The 17,294-nt window shown below is 36.0% G+C and overlaps 1 protein-coding gene across 14 annotated transcripts in view; it reads left to right on the forward strand.

Moving 5' to 3' along the window:
* The window catches only part of PLS3 (plastin 3), a 73,607-nt gene that overhangs the window by 36,328 nt on the left and 19,985 nt on the right, over window positions 1–17,294 (forward strand). For 10 of the 14 annotated variants that reach the window (XM_005614446.4, XM_070257300.1, XM_070257302.1 and 7 more), the window contains 3 exons: window positions 1,118–1,201; window positions 3,728–3,811; window positions 12,760–12,923. In XM_005614446.4, coding sequence (XP_005614503.1) covers window positions 3,739–3,811; window positions 12,760–12,923 — 237 coding nt within the window. In that variant the 5' untranslated portion in view covers window positions 1,118–1,201; window positions 3,728–3,738. The remainder of the gene's footprint in view (window positions 1–1,117; window positions 1,202–3,727; window positions 3,812–12,759; window positions 12,924–17,294) is intronic. The other 4 variants (XM_001488260.6, XM_070257301.1, XM_070257306.1 and 1 more) reach the window with 1 other exon arrangement.

A 17,294-nucleotide genomic window follows, 5' to 3' on the forward strand; every position in this document is an offset into this window, starting at 1 on the left:
TTCGTTTTGGGGGTATATGCCCGCTCCAGCTCTTCTGTGTATTCTGATTCAGGCGTGCGTCTTAATGTCTCCTGTAGATGAAAAATCTGAGTTACAGGTGTAAAAGAAGTCATTTTAGGGTTTTATTAAGACAAGTTAGGGATAAGAAATTAGAAAAGTTGAAAGTATATCTTGTTTTTTTAAATGCTGTGTTATATTAATTTTATTTAAGTAAACCGGTGCCTTGAAATCATTTCTATGAGGTCTAAGTATTCCCTGATTTTGTAGGAAGAACAAAAGTACTGCTTTCCTGGCCTACCTGGGGAGGAGTCAATAATCCTGAAACTCCAGAGCCTTTCCCCCTTCTACACTTTTTACTGCAGCCGCTAATTTACTTTGTGTCGAATTATAATTATTTACATGTTGACTTCCCCAGATTGTAAATTCCTTGAGGGCAGGAACTAGGCACATAACAGATGCCTAAAATATCGGTCAAATTGTGTGAGGATAGCAGCGTATGCGTGTTGAGGAGGGGTATGAAGAAGATGGAGAGAGATTTCTACCCCGCTCAGCCCTGCTGCCTGCACAGGGGAGACTCGGGAGAGAAGGATTTAGTCAGATCCACCGGTCAGCAGGGATGGAGGCCGGGAGTGGGGGGGGGGTATGTCCAGAGCCATCTCTGTCTAATTTTCTCTTGTATAGAAATGGTACAGTAGTATGAGAATAAAATCAATTGCCTTTTTTTTAAACTCACATACTTTAGATTATTACTCAGCAACTGCCCAAACTGGAAAGGACCTTTAGAGATAAAGGAGAGGCCACATGTTTTGGATTTTCTGAGATGGTCTCACTTTCAGACTTTCTGTGCCATTGTTCTACGTGCTATAATTCATGGACATGGGGAATAATTTCGTATTGAAAGCATGATTACTTAAAATATGCGTAAAGAAAATTGGAGTAAATCCCATATAGTATTTTTGTAATCAGAAATGTTGAACACTATATTAGTAAAATATAGAATACTTTTTAAAAGTACTGCCATTAGGTTGCAGTTTAACTTAGGAAAATTCAGTTTTTACTCTTAATATTTAAAATACCTGACTTCATACCTAACTGAAGATCTTTCTTTACCTTATAGATCCTGAAACTCCTCTGAAAGGTGTTTTTACTCAACTTAGCTACTGAGAAGTTGTCTGTCTTTAGTGTCATCTTAAAATCATAGGTAAGAAAAGTTTGTGAACAGGCAAATTTTGTTTTATGGTTTTTGTATTTTGTTGAGGAAGATTGGCCCTGAGCTAACATCTGTTGCCAGTCTTCCTCTTTTCGCTTGAGGAAGATTGTCACTGAGCTAACATCTGTGCCAGTCTTCCTCTGTTTTATGTGAGATGCCGCCTCAGCATGGCTTGATGAACAGTGCTAGCTAGGTCCATGTGGGATCCGAACCTCTGAAGCCGGGCTGCCAAATCGGAGCGTGTGAACTTAACCACTATGCCACTGGGCCGGCCATGTTTCGTGTTTTTTAAAAGTCTGTTTTTATTTAATTTTTTAAAATACCAGTCATTGTGAATGTGTATTGCATTATGGTGGAAACTTAGCTAATAGTATCATATGGTCATTTGAAAACTTCTCAGAGATTTGAGAAACTGGAGTTTGAATTCCAGTTCTGTGGTCCCTCTGAACCTAAGTTATCTAGGAAGAAAAAAGGAGGTAAGACTATTTACCTCATAAGCCTGTTGTGAGGGTTCAGGAAATTAATATGAATATGAATTTATCTAATGTAGTGCTTGGCACATAGTTGTTGAATGGGTGAGTTTATTAAAGTACTCTTTTAGTGAGTGCCTTACTGTGTGCCTGGGCCTGTGATAGGTTCTAGAGATGACAGCTATGACTGTGAAAAGACAGGTGTGGCCCAGCTCTCTCTTGAGAGCCTCTCTGTACTGAGTATTAGTCTGAATGGCAAAATGATGAGTTGGTGAGTAGTTTTTTAACTTTTATTAAAAATGTCTAAAAGGGATAAATATAAGATCTCAAATTTGTATTTTGTATAGTTTGTGAAATTTAACACATAGAATACTTTTTTGAAAAGGCAACACATTTAGGGCAGTGAAACTATTCTGTCTGGTACTTTGATGGTGGAGGTATGTCATTATATATTTGTCAAAACCCATGCTATGTACAACACCAAGAGTGAACCTAATGTGAACTCTGGCCTTTGGGTGATAATGATGGGTCAATGTAGGTTCATCACCTGTAACAATTGTACCACTCTGGTGGGAGGTCTTAATAATGGGGGAGCCTATGTGTGTGTGAGTGCAGGGGGGTGTATGGGAACTGAATTCTCTGTACGTCCTGCTCAGTTTTGCTGTGAACCTAAAACAATTCTAAAAGGTAAAGTCCTTAAAAAAAGATCAAAAGAGAGAAGAAAACAAAGCCAAAAAAGGCAACACACAATCGTTTTCATTTCCTTCTGTCCCAAAATTGTTAATAGGTTCGTTCATATTTGGGGATCATCCATTGTGATACAGACCTCTTTTCTTTATTGCAAGGCTCAGTAAAATTTCTCTGTGAAGGTCCAAATCATAAATATTGTGCGCCAAGAGGCAAAAACATCAAGAATGTCGTATTGTTTAATATCAAGGATAAAATATATTATTTCCACAAATTTTTACTGACAAAATTCAAAATATAATAATAATTGAGTACTTTGTTTTGGAAATATAGATCTACTGATGAGAAGGATGGAATTCTTTTTATTCTGGCATAACATTTCACTTAATTGGGGTTCAAAGTTAATGTGCCTTATCATCAAAATTGACCGCAAATGTTTATCTGTAAAAACCAACAAAAACAAGCGGTGGTCCAGATTGTGGCCCATAGGCCATAGTGTGCCAACCCCTCTCTGTTGATTAAATAGGTAAAATAGGACCAAATCTCAGAGGGTGTAAACTCAAATAATATAATTAGTTCTGTGCATGAGGCTGTGTTCATTAGCACACACTGTGTGTATTTCTATATCAAAGCCAAATAGAATTTGTTTTCGTTGCCTCCTTCTTTAATGGGAGTGACTGATAGGTGTTAGGATGCTATTTGAAAATCAGTGTTTTCACAGTGAGTGATTTTAATGTGGCCTAATGGAAAAAATGGTAACGATGTGAGGTAATGGATGTTCACTTACCTTATTGTGGTAACCATTTCACAATATATATGAATATCAAATCATCACGGTGTTCACCTTGCTTTCACAATATTATATGTCAATTATATCTCAATAAGGCAGAAAAAATGGAAATAGCCAGTAAGATGGATAGATGGATGGATGGATAGATAGATAGATAGATAGATAGATAGATAAAGGCTTAATGGAAAAGTTCTATTTTACATGAATCTTTGGTCACATAATGTTGACTTTTAGTTTTGACACATATCACCAAGAATTTCTATTATGTGTCTCTTTCGTGTCATTGTTGCGTACCTTGGCCCTTCCTTATACTCTTTGAACGTAATATAAGATTTTGGCCTCAGAAGGAAGATTCAGAAATATTTTTTTCTGAATAATTTTTGGTAAAAGATGACTTCTCATCTTGCTTTTATTATGGCTGTAGCTACAAATGTGGGAACCTATTCAGAGGTTTTAGTAGTTTGCATTTCTGTTTAAATTATCCCTGAGATGAGAATTTCGCAGGAGTGACTATAATATATTCATCCCCCAAATTTTTGAAAGTCTTAAACCTTTTTGGTTTCTCTTTAGATCTTCTTTAAATGGATGAGATGGCTACCACTCAGATTTCCAAAGATGAGCTTGATGAGCTCAAAGAGGCCTTTGCAAAAGTTGGTAAGTAATTTTTGTAGTGTAACTATAGTAAAGCAATCTTTAGCCCTAATCAAAATTATTACTCTAAAACCTTAAATGAATGGTTAATCATGAACCTTAGGGCAAGATAGTTAAATTGGTGGGATAAAGTTTTAGAAGTTATGCTTTAGTTCTGATTATATCTACTATCTATTATGGTCAGAGGTTTTTAGTCCAGGGTCGCAGTCCTTAACTGGGGGCTGCTGTGGCTCCTAAAATTTTTAGACAAACTGCGTCGTTATAGTATTTAATGTATCGTATTTTCTGAGGAGAGGATTTGGAGCTTTTACCACACTCTCAAAGGGATGTGTGACCCCTGAAAATGTTAAAACCCTTGGCTTTATTGCCTTTTTCATGGATTCTGTGCCTTTGGATAAAGGCGACTGTTCTACCTTCTCACGTTAAACTAAAGCATCTGGCTAAGATGGAGAGGCAAAGCATGCCATTTGGTTTATCCTTTTAACATCGTATAACATGTCTTAGAATTTAGTAGCTTTGGAAGCAGTTTATAGTATTTACGTTCCAAATTTCAGTGCTCAGGTCAAGTCAGTAGAAGATAATGAGAAAACAGGGTGAGAACTGATTATTGATGTATGTATAAGTCAACATGTGCTTAGAGAGGTAGACTGTGTCACTATTTGGTATCTCCTTGTTTAAAGCATATAAAGTTAGATCATAATAATTTGTTATTTAAATCAGAATCTACTCTTTGACCTATGTGGAAAATCAACATTTTCTCTGAAGGCATTTAGTAGTAACAGCATGTCTTGGGACAGCCAGAGTGACTATTCGTAATCCCATCAGAATTCTAACTAGAAAAAAATCGAATAGTCCTAAATCTAACACAATTTTGTGTGTCTGTATGAAAAAAGGCAGTCGATTAATTTACCATAGATACCACTTACTGTAAGAAGGGTACTACCCAGTCTGATATTAGATTGACTATGAAAAAAATAGCAGGTGAATTCTTGGTTGCAAGATTTTTAAAATATCATTATTTTATAGAAATTGCCTTATCATGGTGTTTAGGATTGCATTTCTTTTGAACCTTCTGTTTTATTTACATTCATCTTTCAGTGTTGGGGGCAGCCTGATTTGTTTCCTTATGAATACAATTTTGGGGTAGGGACCATAACTTATTGTTGCTATTGTTTAATCTTCAAGACCTCACCTCCTCAAATAAATGTTTATTGTTGAATACAGGCCTTGTTCTCACGTGCAGCATCTTGGAAATATTTGTATGCGATATTTTTTAGAAATTAAAGCTAATTCAAATATTGTTTACCTGATGGAACTGGAATACTTTCATCAGTAAAAGAGCTGAGTTGCTCCTTGAAAGCTTAATGATATAAAGAGGGTTGACCAATTATCTTCATGGAGGAAATGGGGTTAAATTGCACTAAGTGAGGGCTCATTTAGAGTTTGGACTGCAAGAAAAGGTCATTGTAGAACCACTGTCTTATTTTAAGTCATACGTCTTGGGGGGTTTAGGGTAGGCAGCTTCCCAAAGGTAGAAGGTTGGACTATATGTCTCATTGAAGTCCCTACCAGGCATATATTCCTAAGATATGCAGACTCTTATTACTCTACATGCTGTAAACAGGAATTCTGGAGTCCAAATGCCTGTTCCGCATATTATTCTTTTGTATTCCCCCTTCAGTATCTAGCTCAGTGATGCACACATGTTAAGTTCTCAATAAATATTTAACTGATTGAATCCCGAGGAATTATATACAGTCTGTTCATCTACTGGGACTTTGTCATTATCAGCTGTAGACTCAAAGGGCCTTTGTTATGAAGATTTTCATCATAGTGGAATTTATTACTACAGGTTTTGGCCATTTACATTGTAGCGCATAAAATTTATATGTATTTTCAGCATAAGGCTTGTGCGTAGTTTGTCTTTTAGAAAAGTGTTTAAAGACCCAGCTGAATCTTTTGATTTTCCTTTAAAATCTTTGTAGTTTTTAGTTGTTGTTGGTTATGGAGCCCTCCGGCAACTGTCAAAGGTGTTATGGAAATCCTTTTTCTTTCATTCAAGGAAACTAGATTTTAAAAACAAGCTCTGTAACTTATTTTCCTGTCAGGGACAATTTTTTCTTATTTTGGTGGGTAGGGTAGGGAGGACTACTTTGTCTCAGTTCAATTGTGACAAAATATGGAAATCATTATATGATTTTTCCATCTATTAACAATAATAGCCTTGATTATCTCTTTAGAAATTCAGCAAAATCATAGTGTGTGGAGAAAATCTCTGTAATTATCACTAATCATAGGCTTTGTGCAATCAATTAATAGTGCTTTGAAACTCTCTTTACTAGCAATAAATTGAGTATTAGGATTTGAAGTTCTCCTTTCACACACTTTCTGCACCTGCTTAGTGTTAAGCTCCAAGCAGTATATTTTCATTAAATTATTTTAACTTTCTCAACATTTGTTTCCAGTATTTCCCACTGGGATAGCAGAAGCCTTTGCTCTCATTTTTTCCTACTTCATAATGTTTCTGTTTTAATTTAAATGCTGCAATGCTGCATAAGTTCTTTCTAAAGACAAATGAATAAAACTTTTCAGAACACTTAGGAAGTAAATATTTTACCAACTAGAAAATGTCTTCTACGTTTTGAGACTTTCATCTTGTTGTGGCAGCTGGGGGTCATTTGGATGATTACCTGGCATAAAGATAAATTCGTGTAATATAAATCTTTTCAGTTTGACTTTAGTCTTCTAAACGCTTATATCTGACTTTTTTCTCTCCTAAGCAATTGCTACTAAGCTTTTTATTTTTAATGTGAATTCAGCACTTTTGAAATGAAAGAATAATGGGGTTTCATAAATGACTAGGAATAGTGTGGGTATATTCCTTTGAGGCCGCCCATCAAACTAAGCCAAAAATTTTTAGTTATGGTGTTATAGTTGTACCAGATTTTCTCATCTGAGGAAATTGAGTTGTTTCAAATTACTTCATATTCTCTAGTATATAAAAACCACGTCAGGATGATGCCACAAAAAGGATGGTGGTTTAATTTACTTGTAGTGTTCAATGAAACTGTACCAGGGCATATTGGTTTAATTAAGACTTAAAAAATAAAATCTATAGCGCAACAGAAAAAATAAACAAACTAACCAGTGCTCTTTCACCGTGCCATCTGGTTAATTATCGATGGAATATTACAAATGAAGGTCTCGGGGTAGCCTGAAAAACATGTTTTAATGGCGTGGAGGATAGGAGTATAAGTGTGTGTGTGTGCACTCGTGAGCGTGTGTGTCGGTGTGTATGTATTTTTAAAGCTAGAGAGTGGCAACAAGCGGAAAATGATGGCCAAATTGCTGGAAATTATGAGTTGGAAAAGGATTGATAGATGACATTTTTGATTGCCTGGTCTCAGCCCTCTTAACCTGTCCAGCCTTCGCTGTACTTGACCTCCACCTTTGGGGATCCGGTATTTGGATGAGCTCTTAGGTAACGACCTCTATTCTACCCTTAGCTGGGTCTCATTAAACTGCCTCTTATATTTGCTGGAACGAGCTACCTCAAAAGGTAAAAGCTGTGAAAGGCAAAACCCGTGTTTAGCTAAGCATCTGGAGATGTTTAGCAGCTGCCTTTTCTAAGGTTTTAATGCCTAATGAAAGCTTGACTTTACTGCTTAGATCTTAGGGTGGAATATAATCTAAATTCTTCTGCACAAGTCTTTTGGCTGAGTCTTTTAAATCAATATTTCGTGTGCTTTCATAGGCATTCAAGATCATGCGTGTGTGTGTGTAAATCCATTACTGTTAGATGTATAGATTCCTTTTGTCATTATTTTTAGTGCAAAAAATTTGTGGAATACATTGGTTAAACTGAGTGGAACTTTTAAACCCCGCTTTTCTGAAAGGACGTGCATCCGCACTTGGTTGGTTTTCTTCTTTAAGTCCAAATGAGCCCTGTCTGTAGTGGGTTAGTAAAGAGGTTGCATATGTGTTGCAGATGAGGGCACACACATGCGACCTCTTTATAAAGAAAGACGCTAGATTTAAACAGATTCAAGGATGGTTAAAGCAACACACGCACACACACAACCTGGAGGTCAAAGGAAATCCCAGTCGTTTTTACTGTCAGATTTATAACACAAAGTAGCACCCCAAAAGATGCGTTTGAAGTGATCGATTGCACCGCATACCACCTGGACATGGGCAGTGTAAAACAGCAGCTAAAATCAAAACCACTTGACTTCTGGCTCAGCTTTCTCCAGACAAGTACTTAAAATAGCTTAAATAACAGGATGCAAGGGGAGGGAAAACATTTCCTTTTAAGGATATGCATTCTTGGTGTGATTCAAACTTCTGCAGGGACATGGCTGTATAATAAGTTTATTTACTTTAAGATCACTTGGGGGGAGGGTGTTGGGAGAGTTAACTAGCATTTAAAATAATACTTAGTAGAACAGCATAAGGAGGTTTCTTTTAAAACAGAATGCAACTGTGAACCTACATGTGTCATCAGGGAGAGAGAGACACAGAGACAGACTGAATCTGTTGTTACAAACAGTTGGTCTCTTTCTGATGAATTCAGTAGCCAATATGAAAGACAGGCCTCTCCGGGGCGGCATTGGGAGCCTCTTAGTGATTTTTTCAAGTATAGTGATTTTTCTTTAAAAATAAGGACACATAGTCGCTTGATTGAAATTTAGCTCTTTACTTTCTACGGGAACTTTCTTCAGTGCGTAGGTGGAGTTTCTTCTCTCCTACCGCCTGCTACTCTCTGCCCATACTGACCATGTTTTCTGAAGCAAAATGTTGAGACGTGCTTGTGGAAACATTGAGAGTGCTCTAGATAATACAGGCTGTATGATAATATCTACTTTATCAGGTGGTTGAAAATGTGGTGCTGGAACAGAAGAGTCTGTGCACTGCAGAATCTGTTCCACCCCGTGCCAATGTGTAGTCAATGAAAAAGTGGCACATGAGCCAGAAAGGGGTTCCAGAATATTGGCAGCTTTAATGAGAAAATAAAAAACCATCATCATGCCAGGAAGTTGTGATTTTAGTTTCCAGTTGTTAAAACTGTTTTCAATCTAGGTCTGTGTTTTTTTAGGTCAGTTTATTATGAAATTCTCATGTTTACGTCAAAACTCAGAATAGGAAAAGTTCACCGTCAAACATAATGTTGAGCTCCCAGCTAATAACGTTGCTTATGAGATAGAATCTTTCTAAATTGCCATTGTGCAATGTTGTTTTTTGGCCTTCCAAAGCACAGCACTTTAGATCTCTGATATTGTTTAAGGATGTGTGTGTGTGTGTGTGTGTGTGTGTGTGTGTGTGTTGGCTGGGGACTGGAAATAAAATTAGCATAAAACTCTTTAAAAATAATTGCACCCTATTTTGTCTTTCAAGTACTTTACCAGCTGGGAGATTTTGTAAAATTAATTGCAAACCGCCTTTTTAGGCTCCCTCTGCCTTCCTATTGAAATTGAAATTGTTTTCTTCAAGAGATATGATTTAGGAGCTCTAAGAAAGGCTTGCTATAATTTACTAGTACTAACACTAGAATGCCTTTGATCACATGAGGTTGTACAAGCTAGATCTGCTGATAAAATGTGGAAAAATTACAGAATAGGTAAAACTCTTAAAATATGTAAAACTGGATGACGTGGGCAATGATTCTTTTCCCATCTCAAGAAAGATATAGGATACATATTCCAATTGACTCAACGTTTTAGCAAGGATTTTGAAGCTACAGTTTCAAGTAAGAACCAGGGATTCTGTCTGATAAATTTCTGTATCTTTAGTATCTGGCTCAGTACCTGCCACAGAGTAGGTACTCACTTTGCTCCAGAGGTTGACTCATGCTAAACAAATGCACACAGTATTTCTTAATAAAGCCAAAGCAGGTTTCCAGATTTAGAATGAGAGAGAGATCCTGACCTGACAGCCATCGCTGGTTGTCTACTTGGGTCTTCCTTGGTGGGTGTGTCCACTTAGAAAACCAAATTACAGATCTGAAGGCTACTGGGTGGGGACAGGATTAGAACAAAGGGAATGAGATTGAATGTTATTTAAGGGATATTTCTGTCGTTATGGTTTCCTGATGAATTGCTATTCAGTCTTTTAGTGCTATTTCTGTATTTTTTGTCACTGTTGTTTGTTTAATTTTGTTTTTAAAATTCTCAGTAGATGAAGCATTCTTTTCCTGGTTAATACTTGAGAATCACTGGTTCTACAAAAATAATTTTTCCCATTGCTTTGTTATATGCAAGGTACTGTGCTACATATTGGGCTGGGAGATAACAAAATTTAGAAGAATCTTTATCCAGAAATTTGCAAACTAATAAGATTGTCGTGTAATGACAAGTTCTTATTCCTCCAACCCCCTTTAAAATGTTCCTATCAGTTACTAAAAGCATCTGTTATTACTACTCTTACTTCAAAATGGAGTTTCCGCATGTGGTTATTTTATGTTGGTTATATTTTAGGGTGGCTACTTCCTAGCATCTTTTAATCACATCAGTGAACTTCTAATTAATGCTCAAGAGAGCTTATTTCAGAGAGGGTTCACGCAAGTAGTAGTTCTCCCCATTGCCAGCACCTCTGTTCCGCCTAACGTGAATAAACTGCCAGATAGACTACACTCTCAGGGCCTTGGTCAGTTTCATGCAGCTCTGAATTCATTATAGTTCTCCAATATTTATTTTTAAACATCTCTACCTTCCACTTCTAGTATATCACTGAGAATACAAAAAGAACAATTAAATACCTTTTACTAGGTATGCTAGGTCTAAACTGGAGTAAATAAGCAGATTAAATTATGCTCAGATAACGTCATTTCAGAAGTCAGGGAAAAGTAGAATACATTTAAAAATCTCTTTCTATCAGAAATTGCTGAAGTGGACAACGTTTTGATAGTTGCAAGGAATAAGCTACCTCTTTCAATAAAGATATAAAACTGAAGGACTATTGTATTTAGATAATCAGGTGTAGTAGTCATCAGAATGTTATTACTCTATATTTGTTTTTAATATGTCTTATGATATCTCCAGTTTTTTTTAAAGAAAAAAAGTGTGTCTGTGTGTGGTTTGTGAGATCCTGTGTACTTGAATTTCCAATCAAAGTGTGTTAGAGCCAAAAAGGGACCTTGGAGATCATTAGATCCAAAGCACTCCTTTTACAGATGAAAAAACTAAGACCTGGGGAGGTGAATTGTGCAAATTAGTAGCTAAGATGAAAAGAGATCCTGTTACGTTACTCCCATTTGTTGTGTCGCTTCACCTATGCTGTGTATCTTTCACTATGCCACGCTTACTCCTTAGTACAGCGCTTTATTTTAACCTGAATTTAAAGAAAATGAGAGAAACAGATTGGTATAGGCATGGGAGAAGGTATATTTAAATCCAAGAATTTTATTTATCAAAAGTTGCTAAAATCCTGCCACAGCATCATGTGGATTACTTTGTTCTTTTTAGCAACTGCAGATGTTGTTGCTGGATTATTTTCTAATAAAGAGTTTGACGTATGACCTTTTATAAATTCGAAGCAAAGAAAGTGAAGATGTACCCTAGGGGAATTAAATGCTTTACCCTGAAGGAAATATTAGTGATTTTTAGAAGTGTTGGGTAGTTTGAGGATGATGTTTTAAGAGTATAGATATTTTAATTGATGGATTCAAATATAATAATCTATGTTTGAGAAAATTTGTTTGACTCTAGAAGTATACTTCGTTGAAACTAGACATAGAATTTCATCAGCTTTCAGAGTATTGGGGAAATGGTTTCATGTAGAAGACTTCATTTAGTGTTTTAATAATTGGCAAAAATTGGCTAATATGAATCACGCTTAGATTGCACTCAAAATAAAAGCCAGAGTATGTTCCTTGGCCTATAAGAGCTTTTATGATCAGCTCCCTGACCTCATCTCTCATTTTCTCCTGTGCTCACTCTGCTCAAGTCATACTGTATCTTTGCTGTTCCCAAAACACACCAGACACTCTTCCACATCGCAGACTTTGCATTTGCTCTTTCCTCTACCTGAATCTCTTCCCCTAGATACCCACATGATTTGCTCCCTTACCTCCTGTAAGTCTTCATTCAAATATGTCCTCATCAAAGTAGCCACCCTTGACCATTCTGTCGAAATAGCACCCCCACTAGCATCCCCTCCCCAACCTGTCACTATAACCTGGGGTTACTCAGCTTCAGCACTATTGACAATTTGAGCTGCATAATTCGGTGTTGCAGTCAGGGCAAGAGGGGGTCATATGCATTGTAGGATATTTAGCAGCATCCTTGGTGTCTACACACTGGATTCCAGGAGCATCCTCTCCCCACCCCACACCCCCAGTTGTAGCAATCAAAAATGTCATGTTAAACATTTGCATTACTCAAGACTGCGTTTATTTTTATGAACTCTATGGTTTTCTTGGATTAATGTTTATTTCCATTAACTAGAAGAAAAAGTTGGGGCTGAAGATGGTAGCTTAATTTCAGGTTTGCTTTGTAATATAAACAGCATTTAATTCATAAACTATTCTGTAGGACTAATGGAAGAGTAAGGGGTATAAAACCCTTAAATAGCCACAATAGAAATTGTTTTATACCATGGCAGTGTTTTATTGGTGTATAATCTATTAATTTTTTTTAAAGTCCTGTCAGCTTCATGATTTAATAATAATTTTATTAAACAACTATGTTTTTTTAATAATAGGGATGCTATTTTTACGTAAAGCTACTCATACACTGTTTAAAATACAGGAAACGTGTTGTAAAACCATGCTCTTTCAGTTCAAATTTGCATTTGCATTTCAAATGACCTTAGGTACCAAACAATAAGAAAGGAAAACGTTGTTATTTAGGCGAGCTAATGAACTGAGCCTCAAGTGAAGAAAAATACTCTAAAAGGTTAACTTATTTCTCCTAAAACTTCTTTTTCTTTTTTGCTTGCTCTACCTTTTTACAAAGATCTCAACAGCAATGGATTCATTTGTGACTACGAACTTCATGAGCTTTTCAAGGAAGCTAATATGCCATTACCGGGATATAAAGTGAGAGAAATTATTCAAAAACTCATGCTGGATGGTGACAGGAATAAAGATGGGAAGATAAGCTTTGACGAATTTGTTTATGTAAGTATGTGAAAATCCACCCTTATTACAAGGAACGATTATTCGTTTGTCTAGTGGGATCTTATAGTCATAAGCCCTATCATATTAAGTTCCTAAATATATCATATTTGTACTGTTATAACTAATACTATTTCTCTCATCTTACCCACTAAATTTTTTTAGATTATCTTAAGAAAAGAATTGAGAAAAAGAATCAAAAATAGCACACATTGCTCACTGTGTAAGCTGAGCAGTCCCCTTTGGGGGCGTCATTAAAAGGAGAGTTTTCAAGGTGCTACATGACATCCTGAAGGGCTCCTTCTGTCTCCCTCGGAGAACGGTGTGCTCCCAAATTTTAATGACACACCCTGACTCACAGTCTTGGAAGCTTCCTGAGTTGAACTTTCTGATTAAAAAGATGTATGCTACTCTTATGGTAGTAGTATTTAACGGTACCATTTTCTCTAGGATGATAATTTTGATAATTAAAAGTTAGAAGCATATCTTTTTAGTCCATTGGAAGAGGCATTTAAAATTGTTTTCTTCTCTAGTATCAAATACTCTTGAAGGTTAGGGGCTGATTTAATCTTCGAACCCCGAGCACCTCGTTTATTGTTCTGTACTCAGTGCTTGGAGCGTGTGTGTGTGTGTGTGACGCTCATTACTGAAGCTGACTGCTTTTAGCTACTGGTGTGCAAGGTCTAGATTTTCTAGACATACGCCATTTTCAGTCAGTATTCGTTGACAAAATATTTGAGGTACGTGTTAAGGAATAGATGTGGCCTCTTCCCTCAGTTAAGAACACCCTTAAGATTTTATTGTTTTTATTTATTATTAATTTAAGGCTGAGTTTGACTAGATCTAATTAGGCATTCCTGAAAGTATATTACAAACAGATAATTAGTGCCTAATAGTTGTCACAAAGTCCCTAGCACTCCTGTCCTCCTTCTCCATGGTTTATTTTTGCCCAAGACACCTGAAATGATAACATATACTCCCATAGGTAAACACGGCTCACTATAGCAAGTGAAATTCTGATATGTTCTCTCCAATTAGAATTAACTCCTTTAGAACACCGTAAGAGTTCAAGAAGCAACTTGACTAAGTAATGATGTCTACTTAGCTGATAGCATTTTGTGGGGGGAGTTACTGTTGTAAAAATGCAAACGTGTGTCATAATTATCATGATATAGTTCTTGTCGTCATCTTTCGAAATACTGATTTCCTCCCCACCGTTTTTGTCTCCAGTTATTGCCAAAGCCTTTTGTTTTGAATTCTGTGTTCAATAGTAAGTTGCAATTGACTTGCAATATGAGCACTTGCATGTCCTCTGATGTATAACTTGCTCCCCTTGTAACTGCATGTTTGTGAATTTAAAGCAGCTTAGAGCAGCAGTTAACTATGATGGGTTCATTTTGATATAATTTACTGCTCAGAATTTTTTAATCTAGTGAAAAGAATAGACTTAAATCATTAAGATTTGCAGTGTGCCAGTATTGTTAAGGATAAAATTCTGAAAGTGTCATTAAGAAAAATGATCTTAGGGAAATATTTAATTTTGTGTGTTTTGAAACGTTGCAGTTTCTGCACAGCCGTTTGTGGCTTTTGAGTGAAGAGTTGTGATTATCTTAGTATATTCTTAAAAAGTAGAGAACATGCATGATTTAGCATCATCAGGGATTTTTTAAAAAGTAAAATATTAACAAGAACATTTTAGGTTAAAATGTACATTTTAGAATTAGAAGGAATCAATAGGTTCCTACTCCTTCATTTTTCAAATTAAAAAAAAAAAGCCTGGGTTCCTGAAAAAGGAAGAAATGACTTGCCCAACATCACACAGGAGACTAGTTGCTTCTTCTAGTTACCTCCTTTCTATTCAAGAAACTGGAAATATGAAGGACAGTAAAATAACCTGCCTGAAGTTTCAGAATGATACCACCATGACTGTACCGAGAGAAAGAAGGGCGTTTAAACAAATGTCTGTCCATTCCCCTCTGCTTTGTCATCAGTGAAACATCTTACAAATTGTTGTACAAAATATGGGTAGATCTTAGTTACCTGAGAAGGAGGAAGCACATTATTCCTGTCAGATATTAACATAAGGAAATGAAAATAAACATGTTCTTGCATGTTAGGTTTTGGTTTTTTATTTAAATTGCTGCTTAAGAGCTGTTAATTGCAAACCAGCCTACAAACAAAACCAGTTTACGTTAATTTTGGAGAAGAATATATATATATAGGGTAGAAAAGAGTCCCTAAATTATATGTAAACTTCAAACATTAAAATTAAATTTAATACCTTGATTTTGTTTCTTCTAAGTATTTCAAAACTAAATTACTAGATTTTTATACTTACAAGATAATAGGGGTTTTTTCTGCATCTGTGAAAAGACTGTATGTCAGTTTCTTTCAGCAGAGATGTCTGCAATAAACTCTTATTTTCACAGTGAGAAACTTGCCCTTGCATAATGGTAATAAGTTGTTGACCTGTTTTAAGACTTTTACTAATAGTGTCGACCTCATAGGATTAAATAACTTCATACAAGTAAAATGCTTAGACCAGTGCCAGCTATGTAGCAAACGCTATGTAGTGTATAGGTGTTAGTTGTTGGAGTAGCTATTTCTATTTTTTTAAAAAGTAGTGTTCTTTTCCTATTATTACTAAGGTTAGGCCTACAACGGATTCCAAGAAAAGGAAAAATTCAAACCTGCTACTTTGGAAGCAAACCTCAAACACTGGAAGCCAGTCAATATTTTTTTGCAATTTTTTCTGAAATCTTTCCTTCTTCTCTCAAGTCATATGCCTCTGGGTTGCTTTGGTTTGGCCACTACTCCTGTGCTGAGCTAGAAAGGTGATGAAACTTTTAAAAGGAATAAGAAACATATGTACTCCATAAAAGAGACTGGAAAAGATGTATAGGACAGTGTATACTAGGAGTTGACGCGTGATAAAGCAAGTCCTTCCTCATGGAGGGAAAACAGCATGAACCAGTGAGCTCGTTAGTACCGCAACAGGCCGCTTTGAAAAGATTCATTGAGAAGACTCCAGCACAGTAGTTGGCCTTGTGTATCTCTGATTTCAGAGATTCTTGTTAAACCAAGGCTTATACTCAAATAGCTTTATCATCCACTCAAGCAATTTCTTTACTAAAGTAGGAAATAAAATGCAAATTCTTGTCTAGTGAATCAGTTTAATAGATTAGATCTTCAATTAGCTCTTATCTTTTAACTTTTTTTAATTTAAGGAGCAGAAGAAAATACTATGAAACGGAAAATTTGAGCTTGACTGCAATAATTTATTTAAAAGTATTTAGAAAATGAAAGTCATGTAACTTCTGTGAGACAGTTGAAAATTAATTTAATTGCAACTTTGTATGTCATTCCCAAGTATCAGGAGTTTAACGAGAGCCGTGTAAGTAATTGCGTTAGGATATCATATAGCAGATGTTCTTTTTTTTATTATAATTTGTATTATTCCTCTTTCCCATGATGTATACAAGTTGGATTTATTTTTCAGTTGAAACTGGGATCATGGAAACAACTTAATTTTTAGAGGCAAAAGTAGTCGTAATAAGAAAAATAAGTTTCCATGTGTCATTTGGAGGCAGAAACTCCAGTAACATTTTGGACATTTTTTGTCATTCCAGTGATTGATGGTATGTCAGTCTTGAGGAAATTCACACATTTAGATTGTAATTTACTAGACAATGTTTTACCAAATGAAGAATGAGGTAGAATAGTGAATACTATTTTTTCGCTGAGCAGATATGCAGTTATCACAGGGGGAGCTCTGGGAGCAAAATGCATCACAGTTAAGATCACCACGTTCCCGGATAAATATTTTGTTGTGTAATCTTGGCTTGAAAGTTAAGGTAAATTAAGTGAAATTAAACTTGGACTAAAAAAATCAGAGTGTAAGTAAAAGTAACTTTAATAATTTGAAGGTTAACCAGAGTGCATGAGTCAGCTCCATACTATTGCTACTTAACAAGAGTCAGTATAATGGCCTAAAAGGAGGAAGAGTGATTTCCTTGGTTGTATGCAGTATTTACAGTAGTCAGTATGTATGTGTGTCTACATCCATATACAGACCTAGACACACACACATCCATTCTAAAATTCTACCTCTGAACTTACAGGTATAGCATGAAACCACAGCTATGGAAACTGAGTAAGCTTGATTTTTGTAAAACTTACTGTTTACTATTTTCCTAAATAAAATTAGGTTTATGAGTCCAAGGAAAGTCAATATTTAAGAAACATAACAAGAAAAGATGACTTTGTGATGGGACCGCTGACAACACCTACAGCAACCCTTTTAGCAGTTAGAAAAAGTCACTGTCTCTGGGTGGATTAATTATTTAAAAAATGCCATCCTGGAAAGACTAAGTA

Source organism: Equus caballus, chromosome X, assembly GCF_041296265.1.
Source record: "Equus caballus isolate H_3958 breed thoroughbred chromosome X, TB-T2T, whole genome shotgun sequence".
Classification (NCBI taxonomy): Eukaryota; Metazoa; Chordata; class Mammalia; order Perissodactyla; family Equidae; genus Equus; species Equus caballus.